Genomic DNA, 22,585 nt, shown 5'->3' with positions numbered 1-22,585 from the left:
AATATATTACCCTTTTATTAAATATTATAGCATATTTCCAGTTTGTAATTTGTCTTAAATTTGCATGGCTTCAAAAAATAGATTGTCACATGTATTTGGTTTTATTTTCATGGCTCCTGTCATTGATATAAGACCTGAAAAATGTATCCAAATATTCTACAGCCCAAGGTTATAGAGCAGTTTATATTTTCTTCTATTTTCTTTGTGCTTTCTTTTTTAAAAAATAAATATTTAATCTGATAATTTGTATAATTATTTAAATTATATTTTATTATATTTATTTAGATGTTTTTATATATTTAATTATAATTATTTTAATTATATTTTAATTATCTAATGATTTATATAATAGTAATTATATAATTATAATTAAGAATAAGAGGTAAATATATAACTATTTTTATCCCATAAATGTTTATCCAGTTGTCTCAAAACAACCATTGAACAAACCATTTTGTCCCCACTTACTTGTGTTTTCTTAAGTTACAAAGTAATTCAAATTATTTGAAGACTTGCATTGTGTTCTACAAAACATGCTGATCTAGACATTGAAGAATCTTTCTGTGACTGCAGTAAAAATGCAAGTGCTACATCAGATCCAGTCTCCTAAAGGAATTCTTGATTTCTTTATAAAGTGAAGGTAGAAGCAAAATTATCATTTGACTGCCTGTGAGGGTTCTATTCCCCATCTTGTCATCCTTTCTTCAAACCTAGCATTTCTTGGAAAATTCTAAAGCAAGATCACCTGCTTTCATTTCCTAGTTGCTCCCTACTTGTAAAAGAATATAGAAAATACATTTTAAAATTCTTGTTGGCTTATTATACCACTTAGGAAAATAAGATATTAACTGCTTTTGCACTTAGAAGAAAATCAATAGCATTAAGGAAAATGGGAAATCCTTCCTAAATCATTGATTTTTATGAAAACCAGTGGAACATAGAGCTGAATTCACTGAATACTTTATTAGATCAGTTCTTTGTTTTACCTTTATGTACACAAAGGAGCAAAAACATTAAATCCTATCTTTCTCCAGGGTAGATCAAGCAGTCATTGAATTAAGCTTATTTTAGGGGCGTTAGAAATTCCTTTTGCATGGGAAACAGATGTAGTCCAATGCCTAATCATTTTAATGGTGTTTTGAGGTCTACTACTCACATCTAGAAATTTTATTTTTTAATTAACGAAGCTGCTGAGAATATAGTCATGTGTTCTATAAAGGAATTAATGAAAGGAAGGAATAAGATAAAGAAATATGTGGTGTGACATAAAAGTAGGGTGGGGAATTCTCATTTTTGGGTGGTTAGATCAGTCCCTCAGACTTCTTGGCCATGAGTCATCCTGGGGTCTTGGTAAGATACACAGTCTGGTCTAGAATCAGGGTGTAGGCCTGAGAGTCTCTGCTTCTGACAGACTTCAGGTGACGCTAAGGCTGCTGGTCCATCCCTGCACCTCCTTGGAGTGGCAGCAATATACAGGAACTTGAGTTCTTTTTGGTTCTCCAATTCTAGGCTTAACTAACAGAAAGAGATTCTTTGTTTACTTGGTAAAGAGATGCTTTGGGCTTCATTTTTCCAAGTATACCTCTGTTTCAATGTGTGAGTCTTCCACACGTCCAGAATCTGGACCCTCAAATAATTTACTTACCACCTGAAAATAATAAGGAAGGTGATAGCGTGTTCTCAGAGTTCTCCAGGCAGAAATAGCCAGTAGAACTTCAGTAATGCTGAGAAATGGGAATGCCATTTATGTGCGTGTAGGGGAGTCTGGTGCAGAGTCGTGCACTGGGGAGCAAAGACTAGTCACCACGGAGTGTATCTGCAGCTTCCTATCTGAACTCCATCATAAGAGCTGCTTCTGATTTGCCAAGAGTTTGAGAAGCCGTGACCAGTTTTGGTATGTTTTCTAATCTATGGTATTATGATTAGTATGTGCAAGAGGGTTTGTGGGCATGAATGTGCCTATGTATGAATTGGCTGATAATTTAAGGTTTTTGGAATCAGTGTTGTAAGGCAAATGTAATGGACTAAAGATAATCCCGACTTTGCAGATTTCCACTTGCAGGGAGGTTAAAGGAAGATGAAGTTCTAGTACCAGACTTGCTGTGAACTGATGGTGAGGTCTTGGAGAACTTACAACCTGGGCTGCACGCCCTCACTATTGAGTGAGTGAGTTGGATGGAATGATCTCAAGTGTCCTTCAGGTCAATAATTTTATAAAAAAAAGAGCATGGTTTAAAACCTAAACTTAGTTTTGAGCCAGAGTGTCACCTTAAAAAAAAAAATATGGTATCCACAATAGCCAAACTATAGAAAGAACCTAGATGTCCATCAACAGATGAATGGATAAAGAAGATGTGATATATACATACAATGGGATACTATGCAGCCATCAAAAGAAATGAAATCTTGCCATTTGTGACAATGTGGATGGAACTAGAGGGTATTATGCTGAGTGAAATAAATCAATCAGAGAGACAATTATCATATGATCTCCCTGATATGAGGAAGTTGAGTGTCTAGGTGTAGGAAAGGAATAAATGAAATAAGGTGGGATTGGGAGGGAGACAAACCGTAAGTGACTCTTAATCTCACAAAACAAACTGAGGGTTGCTGGGGGGAGAGGGGGAGGGAGAAGGGGCGGGGTTATGGGCATTGGGTGGGAGGGTGTGTGCTATGGTGAGTGCTGTGAAGTGTGTAAACTTGGCGATTCACAGACCTGTACCCCTGGGGCTAATAATACATTATATGTTTATTAAAAAATTAGAAAATTAAAAAAAATACGTTTTGATTTCTGATTCTGAAAACTGTTTGTGATAGGAACACAAAAGGAACTTCTTTCCTTTTAGCAATTGTCAGGATAATTTTTATTTCTATAAGTCGATTTGTTTTTTTTACACTCTGGCTTTTTTCATGATTTTTCTCCTTGTTTGGTATACTGACGTTTTACCAGTGTCTCTACATACGGAATTTATTTCCCTTTACCCTGATGGTAACTCTTGCTTCTTGTATATGGTGATGCAGATTTTCACAAGTTTCAGCACATTGTCATCCATTATACTCCCAAGTATTATTCCTCCCCTAGTCCTTCTATTCCCTTCTCCTAGAATTCCTATTAAGTGTAGATTAGATCTCCCTGTTATGGCCTCAGTTTCTTAACTGATTTCATGTTTTCTGTCTTTTTGTTTTTCTCTGAGGCAATCTAGAAGGTCACCCAACATGTGTTTTCTGTTCAGTTCTTTCTTTAGCTGTATCTAATCTGTTTTTAAACTCATCTTTTGTTTTAGTTTTTTTTTTATTTAACTTCTAAAATTTCTCTTTGGCTCTTTTCCAGTTCACTCATGTACCTCTTTCATTATTTTAAAGACACTTATTATATTGACAACAAATTATCTGAAAAAGAAATAAAATGATCCTGTTTATAATAACATCAGAAACAATAAAATACTTAGGAATAAGTTTAACCAAGAAGGGGAAAGATCTCCACCATGAAAACTACAAAACACTGATGAAAGAAAGTGAATAAGACAGAAATAAATAGATACTCGGCGTTCATGGATTGGAAGAATTAATATTGTTCATATGTCCATGTTTCCCAAAGCCATCTATAGGTTGAGTATAATCCCTATCAAGATTCTAAGGGCATCATTATAGGAGTAGAAATAGCAATTCCTTTTTTTTTTTTTTTTTCTGAGAGGGGGAGCACATGCATGTCCACATGTGGGGGGAGCAGGGAGGGACAGAAAGAATCCTAAGCAGGATCCACTCCCAGCATGAAGCTGACACAGGGCTTGATCTCATGAACCCAAGATCATGACCTGAGCAGAAATCAAGAGTCAGATGCTTAACCAACTGAGCCACACAGGTGCCGTAGAAAAAAACAATTCTAAAACTTACATGCCATCACAGAAGACCTCAAATAGCCAAACCAGTCCTGACAAAAAGAACAAAGCCAGAGGCATCTTGCTTCCTACTTTCGAGCTGTGCTACAAAACTGCAGTAGTCAAAATAGTATGGTACTGGCCTAAAAGCAGAAGCCTCGGGCAATGGAACAGAATTAAGATCCCAGAAATAAATGCATGCATATGTGGTCAATTAATGTATGGCCGCTGGAGTTTGAAGTAGGCTTTTAAGAGTAGCTAAGATTTAGTAGTTAAAGCCGGGAATATTTACACCTCATTGCTTTGAAAACAGGATCTCAGAACGCATGTATTGAGAAATTTTGAAATGCCTTTATCTGTCTTTCCCCTCTTTTTTTCTTACTTGTCACAGGGAGCTGCATGATGTGGAACCGTGAGTAGCAGTCCAGACCGAGGGGAGCTTAAGTAAATAGCCCTGGAACTCTCAGCCTCAGTATTGCTGTTTAGAGAAGAGGCATAAGGAGCCCTGCCGTAGGACCAGCAGGGAGGAAGAGATGAGAGAAAGGATATGAAGGTACCCTGCAAAGGATGGCCAGCCGCCCCATTTGTCCTTGTGTTTCCTCTGAGCAACTGTCGTCAACCAAAATGGCGACGTTAATTGCAGGAGTTGAAAACACAAGCAGGTCCCCGTCCCGCTGTTCCAGTGCAGACTGAGGTATTAACTTACTAGTCCACCTGCAAGCCCTGCAAGACCACTTCTCATTTCCGGGTCGGCCTGTTTAGGCATGGCGTGTTCCTTCACCAGCCTTGACCGGGGCTCTTCCCCACTCACTGGGATGACCTTTCCCTCCTTTATCCCTTTCTCCTTGGCAAATCTCACTTTTTCTTCTGAGGCTCAGGTCCAGAATAATGTCTCCTGTAGAAAATCTCGTGGGCAAAAGTCGTTTCTTGTTTTCCTGGGGTTCTGTAGCATTTGAGCAGACCTCTTCTTGCACCGTGAGCTCTCTCAAGGCTGGGGCTACAGTTTATTTATCTTTCTCTGCATCTTCCCGTAGTGCCAGTCAACAGTGACGGGCTTCTAGCAGATGCTCGTAAATGTTAGCCTCGTGTTTGAACGAGTCCCCGAACCAAGGCTTGCACACATCTGGTTCCACAACATCTGCCGTACGGTGAAAACAAACATGAATCCCGAGAACAGCCCTTGACAGCAAAGTTGTTATTTTATACCCTTTCTTGGGAAGCTCCCACTTTTTTGTTGTCATAGCTGGTAAATCCACATTGGAGCAATTATCCCCAATTGAATGACAACGAGAAGACAGTTTATAGTCTTTAGAAACCACAAGGAGAAAGCTAGTGATCTGAGAAAATGCTGCCTAGACAGAATGTAGACTCCATGGTATTTAGTTACCCTAAAGAGACATTCACAGTGAAATTAAATTTAACTCTAAGAGAAGCAACTTCTCTAGGAAGAGTAGGAGGATTTTGCATTTTTATGGAGAAACGAGGAAGTCAGCTTTTTTCTTAATCTCATATTGTAACCAAAAAAACATTTCATAAACCAAAAGATCCCAACCATTTGCCAAAGCTGGAAAAAAGACAACTAGAAAAAATTTTTAAAAAGCCAGGTTCTGACAAAGTTCAGTTGACCCTTTGGTATCTGTAATGTTCTGATGTTTCATCTTCTTTGTTTTTTTCATGTTGTTTAGAAAGTTACTTCTGTGGCTGCATTGACTTACTTGTTTTAATTTGATATGTACGGATCAATTCTATATGCTGGGTGGTGTGCGGGCTGGAAGGAGGAAACCTGTATGTGGTGGGAAAGAGTTGAGGTTAAAAAAAGAACAAGATCTGCTGCTATTTCCCTAGAACCTAGGGGTCCCTGACTCCCAGTCACTTTCCCACCTTGAGAAATGGCAGGGGGAGCTGAAGGATCACTCAGACAAGCGTTGTAAATAAATTTGAGGGAGCAGTAACCTCCTAGGGAAGCTGTTAGGGAAGTGGCATACTATTTCATTAAAGACAGAATGAGAACTTACTTCCTCCTGATTTGAAAATATTGGTCACAGAGGTGTTTAATATTTCATTATGGAGTGAGTTTCAGTGTTTTTTTGTTCTCTCTGCTGTGGTCATGTGTAGAAAAAAGGATACAGAAGCAAAGAGGAAATGGTGAAAAAAATATTTTAAAGCTGATTCAGAGGCTACAAAGATTAGAAAGATGAGCTAAGTTTGTCTTTTTACTTTGTTTTTAACAATGGATATGGCAGATTGTCTATGAGCTTGAACGGAGTGAATGACTCTGAACTTGAGTGATGCCAGTGGTGGTTCCAGTCGTGTTCGCAGTTGTGGTCCTTGCTGTGTACCAGGTCCTTCAGGGAAATCAGGGATGGAGAGATCCCAGTTCCTGCGCACGAATGGTGTGACATCTTACAAAATTTGTAAGATGCAGGTGCCAATTAGAGAAGAAGCTGAGGGCCATAAGGGAGGTATGAAGAGCTCTTGGGGCAGTGAGGTAAGGGAGATACATATGCCAGTTGGGGTCAGTCATGGAAGGTACCATGGAGGTGGTGGCCTATGAAATGGACTTTATAAATTGGGTGATACTTTCAGTAGCAGGAGGGGAGCCATATCCCTTCAGAAGTCACACCCTTGAACTTTATATCCTTACTGCCTCCATGATAATGAACCCTTTTTGGAGATCAGCTGGTTGTTAGTTTGGCTATATAGCATATGTGTAGGGGTTAGGGGTTGTTTGGGGAGAAGCAGAAAAGGGGCTTGAGGGGTTTATAGTTCCGGGAGTGGTCTGTGCTTTAATATTCAGTGTGTGGGGTAGAAGGGTGGGGGTGGGGGGGCCTGTGAAAGTTTGAGCAGAGCTTTGCAGTGACTGCACATGTGCCTCATTAATTGTAATCTGGAAGCTTGGAATGATGTGAACTCATTTGTAGTTGCAAGAGAGATTACAGTGGAGAGACTCAATCCTGAGGTCAAGCCCCATGTCGGGCTCCACCCTGCTCACACGTGTTCTCTCTCTCTCAGTCTCTCTTTAAAAAAAAAAAAAGGCAATGAAACCATAGAATGAGCAAGGTCAAGGCCGTCAGTGAATGTGTTCTTAGACCTGACCCAGAAAGATGATCCATAAAAGGAAATACTTGATAAATTGGGTCTCATCAAAATTCAAAACTTTTTATAGACGATCCTGTTAAGAGGATGAAAAGTCAAACTACAGGATGGGAGAAAACACTTGCAAACCACATATATATATAACAAAGGACCCATATCTAGAACAAAAGAGGAACTCTGGAAGCCCCACAGTTAAAGAAAATAGTGGGTAAAACACATGAACAGAAGCAGATACACAGATGGTAAATAAGCACGTGAAAAATATTCAGCATCATTAGTCATCAGGGAATTGCAAATTAAACCCACAATGAGATAACACTATATAACGATAGAAATGTGTAAGCAAAAAATAGTGACAACACCAAATGTTGTCAAGGATGTGGAGAAGCTGGATCATTCGTCCATTGCTAATGGGGATTTGAAACGGCACAGTCACTCTGGAAAACAATTTGATAGTGTCTTATAAAACTGTATGTGCAATTACCATCTTTATAAAAGTTTAGTAAAGTGATATTCACATAGGGGCGCCTGGGTGGCTCAGTGGGTTAAAGCCTCTGCCTTCAGCTCAGGTCATGATCCCAGGGTCCTGGGATCGAGCCCCACATCGGGTCCTCTGCTCGGCGGGGAGCCTGCTTCTCTCTCTCTGCCTGCCTCTCTGCCTACTTGTGATCTCTGTCTGTCAAATGAATAGATAAAATCTATAAAAAACAATGATATTCACATAGAAATAAACAACAGAAAAGTATTGCAGTCAAATGCCATACAGAGAAAAAAGGCAGGAAGGGACAAAATAACATCCCCACCAATAGTGAAAGCATGCTAGGAAAGTAAGTGCTCTAAAGTGTGTCTGAAAGGTTAAATTTTTTTTAAAAATCAGAGAAATTAAGAAAATTTACACAGGACACGCGAGAATAACATAAAGAAGAATTAGCAAACTCGTAAACAAAAGGATAGAATTCAAGAATATACTTAGGAATGAAATAAATAATTAAAAGTAAAATAATTTTAGAAGTGAAGATTAAATTAGAAGCAACAAGAAATATGTCAAATAAGGGAGAAAAGATGGAAAAATATTTAAATGTAAAAAGAAGTAAAAGGGAGTCAAAAGAAAGTTATAAATATCAATGCTCAGCACAGATGATCCAACACATACATACACGAGAGTCTGGGAAGAAGGTAAGAGAGCAAAGATGTAAAACAAATACAAAAATTATAATTGAGAAAATTTTGCCAACATAAAAAAATGGAAAATACCTATTGAAAGAATAACTTTATACTTGAAAATATGGACGTAGAATGGCTAGCAGAAGGCACATTCTGGCAAAAATTACTGACTTTAAAGAAAGAGACGACCCTTTGGACATCTGGGCAACATTAGCATTTTATTCACAAGTGCCAGAAAAGCCGATTACCATCAGTCTTTTTGATGGTAACGCAGTTCCCTAGAAGAAAATGGATAAACGTACCAGAGATCCACAGAGAAAGAAAATGTGAACCGGGGATTCTATATCCAGAAAAACCTGACCTTCAGAAATGTAAAAGACAAAGACAACGATTGGTGTGTGAGAGTTCAGGGAATGTTGTTCCCATGACTCTTCTTAAGCAATCTACTGAAGAACTTGTTTTCCTGAGCCCTAGAGATTCTACTAGCGAGGAGGGTATGTGCTATGGTGAGTGCTGTGAATTGTGTAAGACCGACGAATCACAGACTTGTACCCTTGAAACAAATAATACATTATATATATAATATATATATAATATATATTATATATAATAAATATATATAAATATATATTTAAATATATATATATATTTTTTTAAGATTCTACTAGACAATGACTGTGGACAACCACACTTAGAGAGGCATGTACTTGGAACGGGCGGGGAGCACGGGATCGTAGCTGGATGGTGGCTGAAGGGAGACATGGTACTGTGTGCTGGTTGTCTAATGCCAGGCTGCAGATCTAGTATAACTAGAATACAACATGTAGAGGAAGGAGTTAGCATTTGCCAAAACACCCTACAAAACCCCAAAAACCCAACCCAAACCGGACCAACAACAACCGTTTCAGCAGTCACACTGGGTGATGATAGTTTCGGGCTCCTGACACTGAGGTCTTTTTGTTTTTTCTTTTAAATCCATTTTTTTAAAATTTAATTTCAGTGTAACAAAATTCATTGTTTATGCACCACACCCAGTGCTCCATGCAATCCATGCCCTCCATAATACCCACCACCAGGCTCCCCCAACCACCCACCCCCCGCCCCTTCAAAACCCTTAGAGTTGTTTTTCAGAGTCAGAAATTGGAGGGGGAGATGAACCATGGGAGACTATGGACTCTGACGCTGATGTCTTAATGGCCAGGCTTCCATTTCTTTGTCTCTATCTCACCCATGGATGCTACCGGATTCTCAACTCTGAAACCTCCTCCAAAGCCCTGTCTTGCATTTCCCATGTACCTTCCCGTTCTCTTCATTTCTTTTCTGATGTTCACACTTGGCCCCTTCAGCCTGAATCAATCCATTTTCAGTTTTTACTCAGTGAGCGAGAGCCTAGGATCGAATCTTTCAAACACAAAATTCTCTAAAGGAGAGGGAGAAGCTGTGATGTATCCTTTATTGCTCTTTTGTCATGTCTCATAGGAAACCATGTGGTTAATACCATCAGCACTGATGCCAATTTTAATATTAGATATTGGGGGTTCTGTAATCCTGTCCTTTTTCCTTTACACTCCTTTCCTGTGGTTAAAGTTGCTAGAAATAATAACTGCACACTTACCTATATACTTTATTCCATCTATAGAGGTGCTGCTCTACAATCAGGTAGCACTCTATTTCTAGAAAATGTATTCCTTAGGCAGCCTAACTTCATATTTCTAGAGAGGAAAATACTAAAAGGGTCACTTAGCAAAAAATTGGCACCAATGTCATATTATTAACTGTCACAAATGCCATAAGTACTCCTCTTTCCAGGAAAAAGAAAATAGATAGATATATATACACACATATATATGTATGTATATATATACATATGTATGTATATATATATGTGTGTGTGTGTGTGTGTATATATGTATATATATATATACAGAGGTTCTTTTATATATATATATATATATATATTAGAACCTCTGTTCTAGACCATAGCTGACACGGAAAGTTCTCGGTCAGCCAGCATTGTAACTTTCATATGGGGGGAGGTCTTTTGCATTTGCAAGGACTGAAAGAGGAGGGTGCCAGTGCGGAGCAGAAGAGAAATATTGTTTAATGGAGCCAAGAGCAATTCTCTTGATCTTACTCTGTGGCATTTTCCATGTTTACCTGTAAAATGGATGGAACATGGATTTCTTTGTGTGTCTCTGGGAATCCTCTCAGATGAGAGTAGTAGAAGATAGAACAGGCATCTGGACCACCACCATCATGATGTTCTTTTGAGAAGCTTCTGGGAGAGCAAGTGGCATTTTCCCAGGAAGAGAACAGCAAGGCTCTTTGCTTTTCTAAAGCTGCCTCAATTTTGTGCACATGGGCCTAACAGTGCTTGTGACTTCGCTACTACTGGCAGATCAGGCCTTGCCCTTTGATGAAGTAAGCAAAGCAATTGTTCAAAAGCAGAATGACAGTAAGTATGCAGAAACACCCAGCCTTCTGTACCACTGAAAAGATGAAAGGAGATGCTTGTAAGGAGTCAGAATGTTCTGCAGATGTACTTCTCATAAATGGTAATAATAACTTGGTTGGGAGAAAGATGTGAACCTTAGATCTCCACGTCACCCTTACTTGTCATCATTGTGATCGTATTTCACAGTCTTGGATTTATATGTGTTCCCAACAACTCTTTATTGTATTCCTTAATTTTTCTGACACAGATCCTTTAAATTTAGAAAGACACATTTCTCAGTTGGTGAAATACGTTACCGTAAGATAGCTGCACTTAATACTGCTCATGTTAGTTAACGGAAGTCAACTAGAATGTTTGTTTTATGTACTAACATGGTCTAAGGGTAGGAAAGGAAATCAGCACCAGTTAGAAGATCCACAAACAGGAAACATGACGAAATCTTCATTTCTATGAATGATCTTGAAAATGAGAATTGAGGTAACACTTGTGTCAGGTGCATTTATTCATAGATCAATTGGCTACATTTACTCCGAAATTAATATTTTTGAATTAGTAAACTACCAGTTAATATCTAATACATAAGAGAATTAGAAGAATGGTAATACCCATCACGAGTGAAGTTGTGGTAAAATACACTAGTGATGGTAGCATATCTTTTATTGGATTGCTTATATTTTCTGATTGTTAAAAATAAATAGTCTCATAGAAAGCTCAAACAAGGCAGAACCTTATAAAGGGAAAAATAAAAATGATCCCAAATCTCTCTGTGCAGAGAAAACCACTGATGACATCTTGGTGTGTCTCTTTCTCAACAGCTCTCTCTGAAGATAAACACATTAAATTGCTACAATAACATTACACATGCTGTTTTGCAACCTGAACATGGGGGTCTCACGTTCCACTTAACCAATTACGTACGCAGTGGTAGACTCCTCTTCTTTGCATTTTCTCACGACAGTAAACAACTCTAAGATGAACGTCCTTAACTATACACTCATTCACACGGGATAAAGTGTATCCTGGAGGAAATGATTAGGAGCAGAATGTCTAGCAAAGATTACATAGACTTTACCTTTTGAACCCCATGGGCAGACTACCTCCTACAAATTTATATTCCCAGTAATTGCTATGCACTGTTGTCTCATACCCTTTCCAGTATTTGATATTGCTAGTATATATTTTTTAAAATATTGACAGTGAGAGGTAAAAATTCAGACCTCATTATTTTAGTACACATTTCTTTGAATATTATTATAATTCATTGTTTACATTCTTTTTGCTATTGGCATTTTTCTAGTTATCAATTACCTACCGATTCCTCTACTAACTTTTCAATAAGAATGCTTGCTTCTTCTTATTTTTTTAGAGTAAACTGTTTCTTGGGGAAATTCAATCTTCATTGGGTGTGCTGAAAATATTTTCCCAGCTTACTGCTTTTTGATTTTGTTTAAAGTATGTATGTATTTATTTATTTATTTATTGCCAAATGTAGATTTTAAAAAATTAAGTAGTTACCAGCACTTACTGGATTTTTATGGCATGCTTAAAAAGACCTGTTCCACCCATATTTAAACAGAAGATAGGAGAGGATGTCGGAAGGAGGATATATGGGCAGGCATTTTACTATCTTCATTTCTGTGAATGATCTTGAAAATGAGAATTGAGATAACACTTGTGTCAGGTGTTTTCCTCTGAAAGTAGGATAAAACAGCACCTCATTTTATACCCTAACCAAATCACAACAGAAAGAACAAACAAACAACCGCAAAATAAAAAAAAAAATTCTGACCATATCTGGTTTAGGAGAACCAAACCAGATAAATTTTGAAGCTTTCTATCGCTGCTGGGATGGCATACAGTCAATATATGGAGAAGCGCTTTCACTGATCCAAAAAACACTTATTAAGTACGGGGTATTGTGCTGGGTTTTGGTTCAGAGAAGAAAAGATAATGATTTGAAAAAAGAAAATAAGATCACTCCTGCCCGCACAGAGTTCACAGACCGCAAGGTACTGTAGAAGATTAGCATCCGCCCTTCATCCTACGCCAACACCATGAGAAAACAGTTGGTCTGTGCAGAAAATCCCGATTTCTTGGTTGGGGGAGGGGGAACCCATTTCTTGTGATTTAAAGAAAACACATTGTCTAGAAGAGCCCAAGCTCCCTTCTTCTGCATGTCTTCACAGCTGCCTCTCTGCAAGGAGACACTGATGCCTTTGAGACATGGACTGGGCTGTAATAATTAAACCTGTAATCATGCTTTACGCCAAGAAAATGTTTTCAAAACATCTGCACTCTTTAACCAGCCAAGATGTTTTATGAAAACTATTTGTGAAAGCTTCCATCAGGAAGTATTCATTCATTTGAAATAATGGATGAAAATATTTGAAAATATTTGGTCATCTTTACTGTGTGTGTATGTGTATGTGTGTTTTGAATGTGTGTATATGAATGGGCCACATACCTGTATAAAAGAATTTTATATATAACTATTTTTAAAGATTTTATTTGACAGACAGATATCACAAGTAGGCAGAGAGACAGGCAGAGAGAGAGAGGGAAGCAGGCTCCCTGCCAAGCAAAGAGCCTGATGTGGGGCTCGATCCCAGAACTCCAGGATCATGAACTGAGCCGAAGGCAGAGGCTTTAACCCACTGAGCCACCCAGGTGCCCCAATATATAACAATGTTTTAAAGTTAAAACACTTTCTGAATTTGATTTTGTAAGGGAAAATGGAAGGCATAAAGGATGGAAACTAAGATCTGGTCTAGAATGAGAGAAACGAGCGTAGCCACATATATCCCAAAGTCCCAACCATATCATCAGGATTTTAAAAATTATTTTCACGTTTATTATTCAGTCATCACAAAAAGCTTGGAAAATAAATATCAATACTTTTATTTTACATAGTGAAATAATGTGGCTAAGTGTGATTCAGTGATTGAAGTTCCTAGGTTAGTAAATATCAGAGATGAAAACCAAACCCCAAGTTTATTACTTTTGCCACCACTCTACAGCCGCCCCAGTGCTCAAGGCCTGCTTAACTTGTAAAAGGAAGAATATCGAGTTACTTCCCAATTACCCATGCATGAACCTGGTGAGAGCCTAGCCACTCACTGAGGGCCCTGCTTGCAGAACCTAAGCACCCTCTTTATTGCGCTTGCGTTGGCCCAGTGTGGTAAGAGCATCAATGGGCTTCAGAGTCAAATTTAATCTTAGGCTTTAATCCTGGTTCTGCCCTTACTAGCTGTGCACATTTGGACCTGAGCTCTCTGCCTTGCCTCTACCCAGGAACACTGGCAGCGACAGTACTTACAAGGAAGACCGAGTGAGCTCTCTGGCATATACTAAGTGCTCAGGAATCACCAGAGGGACATTACTTGGGCTCTCCCGGGATGCCTTCAAGAGATACAAAACCCACTGGGGAATAGGAGGTTTAAAGGGGGTGGGGCCCTGGACATAAAAACAAGAGCCACTAAGAGTTAGTTTTGACTCTGGGCTAACCCACATGCGAAGAACTGCTAGGGGGCCACAGTTAATTCCTGTTTTATCTCGGATCCTCCTACTGCCTGAAGTCTCACGAGGGATTCTATTACAAAAGAAGTGGGGAGCCTTGAAAAAAGGAGAGAAATGTAGGGATGGCATTGCTGAACCTTTTTACAATGCTCAAAAATGGATTTTCCTAATCCCCCCACCCCTTTTTTTTTCCATCCTCTATAGCCGATGGCGTGTGTGTCTTCAAATGCTTACTCAACAGAGACACTGAATGTTGCCGCGTGGGGAAGGAATCCGTCTTGATCACACTGGGATACAACAGCATTTTGCTGAAGTTTGAGTCTCCCGCTGGTAAGTTTGGGGCCTGTCCTGACCCCTTCCTTGCCTTTCCTGAGGACAAGTCTCCGGACTGGCTAGCTTTGCTGTTACTGGCTGGTTGGCTTGTGGTTGCGTGTTTCCTATTGTGACCTGTCATGGCCTGAGAGGATTTGACACGAGTGCTGGCTCTGACTTGATCCCATGGCTGGGGATCAACCAGCCTTTTCCTAGACTGGGAGGCTGGTTTTATTCTTAAGCGCCCCCTCCCGCTTTGGTCCTCTTTCCTCCAGAGCTGCAGGAGAGGACGGCCACCAAGGCTGGTCCCAGAGCTGCAGGAGAGGACGGCCACCAAGGCTGGTCCCAGAGCTGCAGGAGAGGACGGCCACCAAGGCTGGTCCCAGCCTTCCATCACTCTTGTTGCTTCTCCTTGACGACGAGGCTGTTCCCAGAAACGTGACTTTTCAATTTGAGTGGCATTCAGAATGATTCCGTCTTGTTTTTTTACCTTTGAAGCATTAGTTGTTCATTTTTAGACTCTAGATGACGAATATCAAACAAGCAGGGAGGTAAACTGAAGTAAAATTAAGTGTTTTAAGAAAGGAAGAAAAGACACTCTGGAAGAGGTCAGCTCTGATAAAGAAGTTAAGGCTAGCAGTGCCTTGGGTCTGGGTTAGATGTTTGATGGTCTTTCCTTTGACTTGATATAAATTGATTCTTTGTACTTACAGTGTTAATCCAGACAACGTAAAGTATTAGCAGTGGTACGTGTTCTCCTCAGGTTAGCCGAAGTACCCTAAGCTGTTACATTATCAGTAACTACTTGGGATAAAGAAATTAACCTGGTTTCTTATTTTGAAATTCCACTCACAGGGGCATCAGCTAGAGCGAGGAATTTGCTCAACACATGTCTGTCCATTTGTCCATCTTATGTTTATGCTGCATTTTGGAGTAAATTATAATAACCAACACATTCCAACACCATGTACTTCCAGCTGCATATCATTAACTAGAATTCAAAATTTGTTTCTAATTTTTTTCTATGAAAGTTAAATTTACATACCTCACAATGCACAAATCTCAAAAACACCATCATTCCTAAGAGTTGCCTCATAGCGTTTCCCCATCACTCCGTACCCCTGACCTTGCAGGGGCAATCACTGCTCTGATTTTCTTCTAACCAAGATTAGATTTGACTAGAACTTCCTATAAATGGGATCATTCAGTGTACACTCTCTTTAGTACGGTCACTGAGCATATTTTGAGACATCCATGTTGTTGCTAGTGTGAGTAGTTTGTTCACTTTTATTACTAGGTAATAGTCACAATTCGTATATCCATTCTCATTTCGGTGAATAAGGAGACTATCTCCAAGTCTTGGCTATAGTGAGTAAGGTTGTTATAAATATTCTCATACCAGTCATTTTGCAGACATATATTTTTTTCATTTCTTTTAGATAAATATCAGGAGGTAAAATTGCTGAGTCATAGAATAAATGCTTAGTTCTCTAAAAAACAGCCAGAACCTTTTTTTTTTTTTTTTAATTTATGTTTGACAGACAGAGATCACAAGTAGGTGGAAAGGCAGGCCAAGAGAGAGGAGGAAGCAGGCTCCCTGCCGAGCAGAGAGCCTGATGTGGGGCTTGATCCCAGGACCCTGGGATCATGACCTGAGCCGAAGGCAGAGACTTTAACCCGCTGAGCCACCCAGAGGCCCCCAGCCAGAAGGTTTTCTAAAGTGGTTGGACCGACCGTATCCTCCCGCCAATAATGGATGGGAGTTGTTCCACATCTTTGCTGGTATTTGGTGTTTCAAGTCTATTAAATTTGTTTTCCATCTTGTTAAAATTAATTAATTAACTAACTAATTAAATAAAACTTTATCCATTTTGGTAGACATGTGGTTGAATCTCATGTGGTTTTAGTTTACATTTTCCTGATGCGTAGTGATATTAAGCACTTTTTCATGTGCTTATGAATTCAAATCATTTACTTGTTACTAAGTGGTTATTTGTCTATGGAGTTACTGTTCTTCATGTATGTGGGACACCAGGCACATGTCAGACACACAGTTCACGCACATTATCTCCTAGCTTGGAACTTGCTTACTCATTTACATACTGATGTCTTATGTTGGAAAGAAGTTTTCAAATTTGGTGATGCCATTTTTTTCCTTATTGATTTCAGTATCTGAAGAACTTTTTCTACCCTCAAATAGTGAATGATTTTGACTGTATTGCCTTCCAGAAGTTTTAAAGTTTAATTTTTGTATTTTATTATTTTTTGTGTGTTTATTATTATTTTCTAATCTTTCTTAATTGCTTTTTACATGGTGTGACGTATGGGGCCAAGGATTACTTTTAGACCATATGGATATCCATTTATTCTAACACTGTGTATTGAAAAGGCGTTTGCAAGTCAAATGACTGTATGCAGACTTGGTCTATTCTAGAGCTCTCTGTTCTGCTCCACTTACTTCTTATTACCCTTAGGCCAGTATCCCATTGTCAGGGTTACCTTCAAAGTAACTCTTGAAGTCTGGTGGTTCAAGTCCTCTAACTTTGTTTTTTTGTCAAGATTGTTCTGGATATTCTTGCTCCTTTACATTCCCATATACATTTTATAATTAAGCTGTCAGTTGATATACAATACTTGCTCCAATTAAGACTGAGATTGATCAGTTCGGGGAGGATTGTCATTTTCACAACATTAAGTTTTTGGTCATTGGCAAGCTGAAAATAGCTCATACTAAGTCACAAGAGACAGTTATTAAATTTTCAGAAATTTGATAGATTGACATTGGCCAGGGTGGAAGAAATTAGCAAAGTCCCCTGTTGTTTTGTGGGGCGGGAGTTCATTGTTAAATGATTATCAGCATGCCATTACTTTCAGACCAGGGATATGGTATTTCTCTCCATTTATTTAGGGCTTTAATTTTCCCCCAGAAGGGGAACATTTTGTAGCTTTCAGCAATGAGGTCATACCCAACTGTGACAAATTTAACCCTGAATATTTTATGTTTTTGACTGTATAGTAAATAAAATTTTGAAAACTCACAAGTGTTTTCTGGTGGTATATAACATATTATTTTTACAAATTTCCAGTGTGATTAAGATACAGTGTTGCATTAGTACAATATAGTGACGCAACCGTTCTCGGCATTATTCAGTGCTCACTGTAGGTGTGCTCTTAGTCCCCTTCCCTGTTTCACCCCACCGGCCTCCATTCTGGTAAAACTCTGCTTTCTGTAGTTAAGAGTCTGCTTTTTGGTTTGTGTCTTTCTTCCTTTGTTCATGTGTTCTGTTAAGTTTCACAAATGAGTGAAATCGTATGGTATTTGTTTTTCCTTACTTACTGACTTATTTCACTTAGCATTATACCCTCTAGATCCATCCATGTTGTTGCAAATGGCAAGATTTCATTCTTTTAGTGGCTGAGTAATATTCCATTGCGTGTGTATGTGTGTGTGTGTGTGTGTGTGTGTGTGTGTAGCTCATGTTTTCTTTATGCATTCATATATCGATGGACACTTGGGCTGCTTCCATAATCTGGCTGTTATAAATAATGCTGCAATAAACATAGGGGTGCATGTATCTTTTGAAATTAGCATTTTCATATTTTTTTGGTAAATATTCAGTAGAGAAATGAGTGGATCATCTGGTAGATCTGGTAATTCTATTTGTAATTTTTTGAGGAATGCCCCTACTGTATTCCACAGTGACTGCTCCAGTTGCATTCCCACCAGCATTGCAAGAGCGTTCGTTTTTCTCCACATCTTTGCCAACACTTGTTGATTCTTGTGTTTTGATTTTAGCCCTTCTGACAGATGTGAGACGATACCTTTTTGTGGTTTTGATTTGCATTTCCCTGATGATGAGAGATGTTGAGAATCTTTTCAGGTGTCTGTTGGCCATCTGCATGTATAGTAATGTCTGTTTGTGTCTTTATTTGTTTAATTATTTATTCACTTAAAGGTTATTTATGTTTGAGAGGGAGGGGGCAAGCATGCAAATGGTGGGGTGGGGGTGGGGTGGGAGTGGGGGTTGGGGGGGGCCAGAGGGAGAAAATCTTCAAGCAGACTTTCTGCTTGAGTGCAGAGCCCAGCGTGGAGTTCTGTCTCATGACGCATAAGATCATGACCTGAGCCGAAACTAAGAGTCAGAAGTTTAACTGACTGAGCCATCTAGGCTCCCTTTGTCCACCTTTTAATTGGATTACTTAAGTTCTTCTGTGTTGAGTTGTAGAAGTTCTTTATAAAGTTTGTGTCCTAAACTGTTATCAGACATGTCATTTGCCCATTCAGTAGGTTGTCTTTTCACTGCATTGTTTCCTTTGCTGTGCAGAAGCCTTTTATTTTGATGCAGTCCAGATAGTTTGTTTTAGCTTTTGTTTCCCTGGCCAAAGAAGACCTATCTAGAAAAAGGTTGCTGCAGCTAATGTCAGAGAAAGTACTGCCTGTGCTCTCTTCTTTCAGGTTTATGACTTCAGATATCACATTTAGGTCTTTAATCCCTTTCGAATTTATTTTTGCATATGGTGTAAGAAAGTGGTCCAGTTTCAACCTTCTGCATGTTGCTGTCCAGTTTTCCCAACACCACTTGCTGAAGAGACTGTCCTTTACCCATTGGCTATTCTTCCTTGCTTTGTTGAAGATTAATTGACCATATAGTTGTGGACTCATTTCTGGTTTTTCTGTTCTGTTCTTGTATCTACCTGTGTGTCTGTTTTTGTGTCTGTACCATACTGTTTTGATCACTACAGCTTTATAATATAACTTGAAGTCTGGAATTGTGATGCTTCCAGTTTTGCTTTTCATTTTTAATTTTGGGAGTTTATAGTTTTCCAGGAATGCATCCATTTCATCTAGGTTGCTTAGCTTATTGGCATATAACTGTTGATAATAACTTCTGGTGATTGTTTTTACTTCCTTGGTGTTAGTTGTGATCTCTCCCTTTTCATTCATAATTTTATAAATTTAAGCTTTCTCTCTTTTCTTTTGGATTAGTGTGGCCAGTGATTTATCGATCTTATTGATTCTTTCAAAAACCAGCTTCTAGTTTCATTGGTACGTTCTACTGTATCTCTGGTTTCTACCTCATCAATCTCAGCTCTAATCTTGATTATTCCCCTTCTTATGTGTGGAGTTGGTTTTATTTGTTGTTGATTCTCCAGTTCTTTAAGATGTAGAGACAGCTGGTATATTCTGGATTTTTCAATTTTTTTGAGGGAGGCTTGGATGGTTATGTATTTCCCCCTTAGGACTGCCTTTGCTGTATCCCATAGGTTTTGGACCGAAGTGTCTTCATTCTCATTGGTTTCCATGAATTGTTTCAGTTCTTCCTTGATCTCCTGGTTGATCCAAGCATTCTGAAGCAAGGTGGTCTTTAGCTTTCAGGTGTTTGAGTTCCTTCAGAACTTTTCCTTGTGATTGAGCTCCAATTTCAAAGCATTGTGATCTGAGAATATGCAGGGGATAATCTCAAGTCTTTTGATATCAGTTGAGTGCTGATTTGTGACCCATTATGTGGTCTATTCTTGAGAAGGTTCCATGTGCACTTGAGAAGAATGAGTATTCTGTGTTTTTAGGGTGGAATGTTCTGTATATATCTATGAGGTCCATCTGGTCCAGTGTGTCATTTTTAAGGTTGCTTTGGCTATTTGGGGTCTTCCGTGTTTCCACACAAATTTTAGGATTATTTGTTCTAGGCCTGTGAAAAATGCTGTTAGTATTTTGATAAGGATTGTATTAAATCTATAGATTGCTTTGGATAATATGGACATTATAAACAATATTTGTTATTCCTATCCATGAGCATGGAATATCTTTCCATTTGTTGGTGTCATTTTCAGTTTCTTTCATCAGTGTTTAAAGTTTTAAGAGTATAGGTTTTTCAGCTCCTTGGTTAAATTTATTCCTAGGTATTTTATTATTTTTGGTGCAGTTGTAAATGGGATCTTTTTCTTAATTTCTTTTTTTGCTACATTATTATTAGTGTACAGAAATGTAATATAATACAAAACGTATTATGTTGACTTTGTATCCTGTGACCATACTGAATTCATGTATTGATTCTAATAAGTTTTGGAGGTGTCTTTAGGATTTTCTGTGTATAGTATCATGTCATCTGCAAATAAGGAAGGCTTTATTTCCCAATTTGGATTCCTTTCATTGCTTTTTTTTTGTCTGATTGCTGTGGCTAGGACTTCTAGTACTAAGTTAAAAAAAGAAAAAGCAGTGAGAGTGGACATCTTGGTCTTGTTCCTGCCTTTGGGGATAAGCTCTTAGTTTTTTCCTCATTAAGAATAATTTTACCTGTGGGTTTTTCATATATGACCTTTATTATGTTGAGGTATGTTCCCTCTAAGCCTACTTTGTTGACAGTTTTTATCATGAATAGATGTTGTACTTTGTCAAATGTTTTCTCTCCATCAACTGAAAGGATCATTTGGTTTTTATCCTTTCTCTTACTAATGTGATACATCATGTTGATTGATTTGCAAATATTAAACCACCCTTGCATCCCAGGAATAAATACCACTTGATTGTGGTGGATGATTTTTTTTAATGTATTGTTGGATCCAGTTTGTTAATATTTTGTTGAGGATTTTTGCATCTGTGTTCATCAGAAATAGTGGGCTTTTTTAATGGTATCTTTATCTCATTTTGGTACAACATAATGCTGGCCTCATCAAATGAATTGGAAGCTTTCCCTCCTCTTTTATTTTTTGGAATAGTTTGAGAAAATACTTATTTACTCTTCTTTAAATGTTTGGTGGAATTTACCTGTGAAGCTTTCTGGTCCTGGACTTTCTGTTGGGAATTTTTTGATTACTGCTTTAATTTCATTGCTGGTAGTTGGTCTGTTCAAATTTTCTATTTCTTCCAGATTCAGTTTTGGGGAGATATGTATTTTTTGGAATTTATCCACTTCTTCTAGGTTTTCCAATTTGTTGGCATATAATTTTTCATGATATTCTCATAAAATCCTTTGTGTTTTTGTGGTGGTGTTTGTTATTTCTTGTCTTTCTGATTTTGTTTATTTGAGTCCTCTCTCTCTCTTTGATACATTTGATTAAAGGTTTTTCAACTTCATTTATCTTTTGAAAGAATTAGCTCCTGGTTTCATTGATCTCTTCTGCTGTTTTTTTTTTTTCCTTTCCTCTAAGTTTATATTTCATTTATTTCTGCTCTAATTTTATCATTTCCTTCCTTTCACTGGTTTTGGGTTTTGTTGTTCTTTTTCTTGCTCCTTTAGGTGTAAGGTTAAATTATTTGACTGAGATTTTTCTCGTTTTTTGAGGTAGGTCTCTATTGCTATAAACTTTTCTCTTAGAACAGTTTTGTTGAATCCCAAAGATTTTGGATGGCTGTGTTTTTATTTTTCATTTGTCTCTCTGTCATTTTGTATTTCCTCTTTGATTTCTTGGTTCACCCATTCGCTGTGTAGTAGCATGTTATTTATGTTCTTTCCAGATTTTTTTCTTGTGCTTGCTTTCTAGTTTCATAGCATTGTGGTCAGAAAAGATGGTATGGTATGACTTAAGTGTTTTTTAATTTGTTGAATTCTGAATTTGTTTTGTGGTTTAGTATGTGATCTTTTCTAGAGAATATTCCATGTGCACTTGACAGAATGTGTATTTTGCTGTTGAGGATGGAATGTTCTGAATATATCTGGTAAACCGATCTGGTCCAATGTGTCATGTAAAGCCGTTATTTCTTTGTTGATTTTCTATTTGGATGATCCATCTATTGATATAAGTGGGATGCTAAAGTCCCCTACCATTATTGTATTACTATCAATTATTCCCTTTATGTCTATTATTAGCTGCTTTATCTATTTGGGTGCCTGCATGTTGTGGTACTAATATTTACAATTCTTACATCTTGTTTTATTATTCTGTTTATGATTATGTAGTGTTTTTCTTCATCTGTTGTTACATCCTTTGTTTTAAAGTTTGTTTCATCTGGTATGAGTATTGCTACTGAGGCTTTCTTTTCACTTCCCATCTCCATGAGAAATTCTTTTCTGTCCCTTCACTTTGAGTGTGCATGTGTTTTAGGTCTGAAGTGAGTCTTGTAGCCAGCATATAGATGGGTCTTGCTTTTTTATCCATTCAGTCACACCTTGTCTTTTGAATGGAATATTTAGTCCATTTGTATTCAAAGTAATTATTGATAGGT

General features: G+C 38.1%; 1 protein-coding gene across 3 annotated transcripts in view; it reads left to right on the top strand.

Annotated features, from left to right (window-relative positions):
• The window catches only part of LOC116570691 (histone-arginine methyltransferase CARM1-like), a 261,533-nt gene that overhangs the window by 72,315 nt on the left and 166,633 nt on the right, over positions 1-22,585 (top strand). For all 3 annotated transcript variants that reach the window (XM_032308150.1, XM_032308152.1, XM_032308151.1), the window contains exon 2: positions 14,314-14,439. In XM_032308150.1, the coding sequence (XP_032164041.1) occupies positions 14,314-14,439 (126 nt within the window). The remainder of the gene's footprint in view (positions 1-14,313; positions 14,440-22,585) is intronic.

Source organism: Mustela erminea, chromosome 12 (genome assembly GCF_009829155.1).
Source record: "Mustela erminea isolate mMusErm1 chromosome 12, mMusErm1.Pri, whole genome shotgun sequence".
Taxonomy (NCBI): domain Eukaryota; kingdom Metazoa; phylum Chordata; class Mammalia; order Carnivora; family Mustelidae; genus Mustela; species Mustela erminea.
The sequence above is the reverse complement of the archived record's forward strand: the minus strand, read 5'-3'. Positions and strand labels throughout refer to the sequence as shown.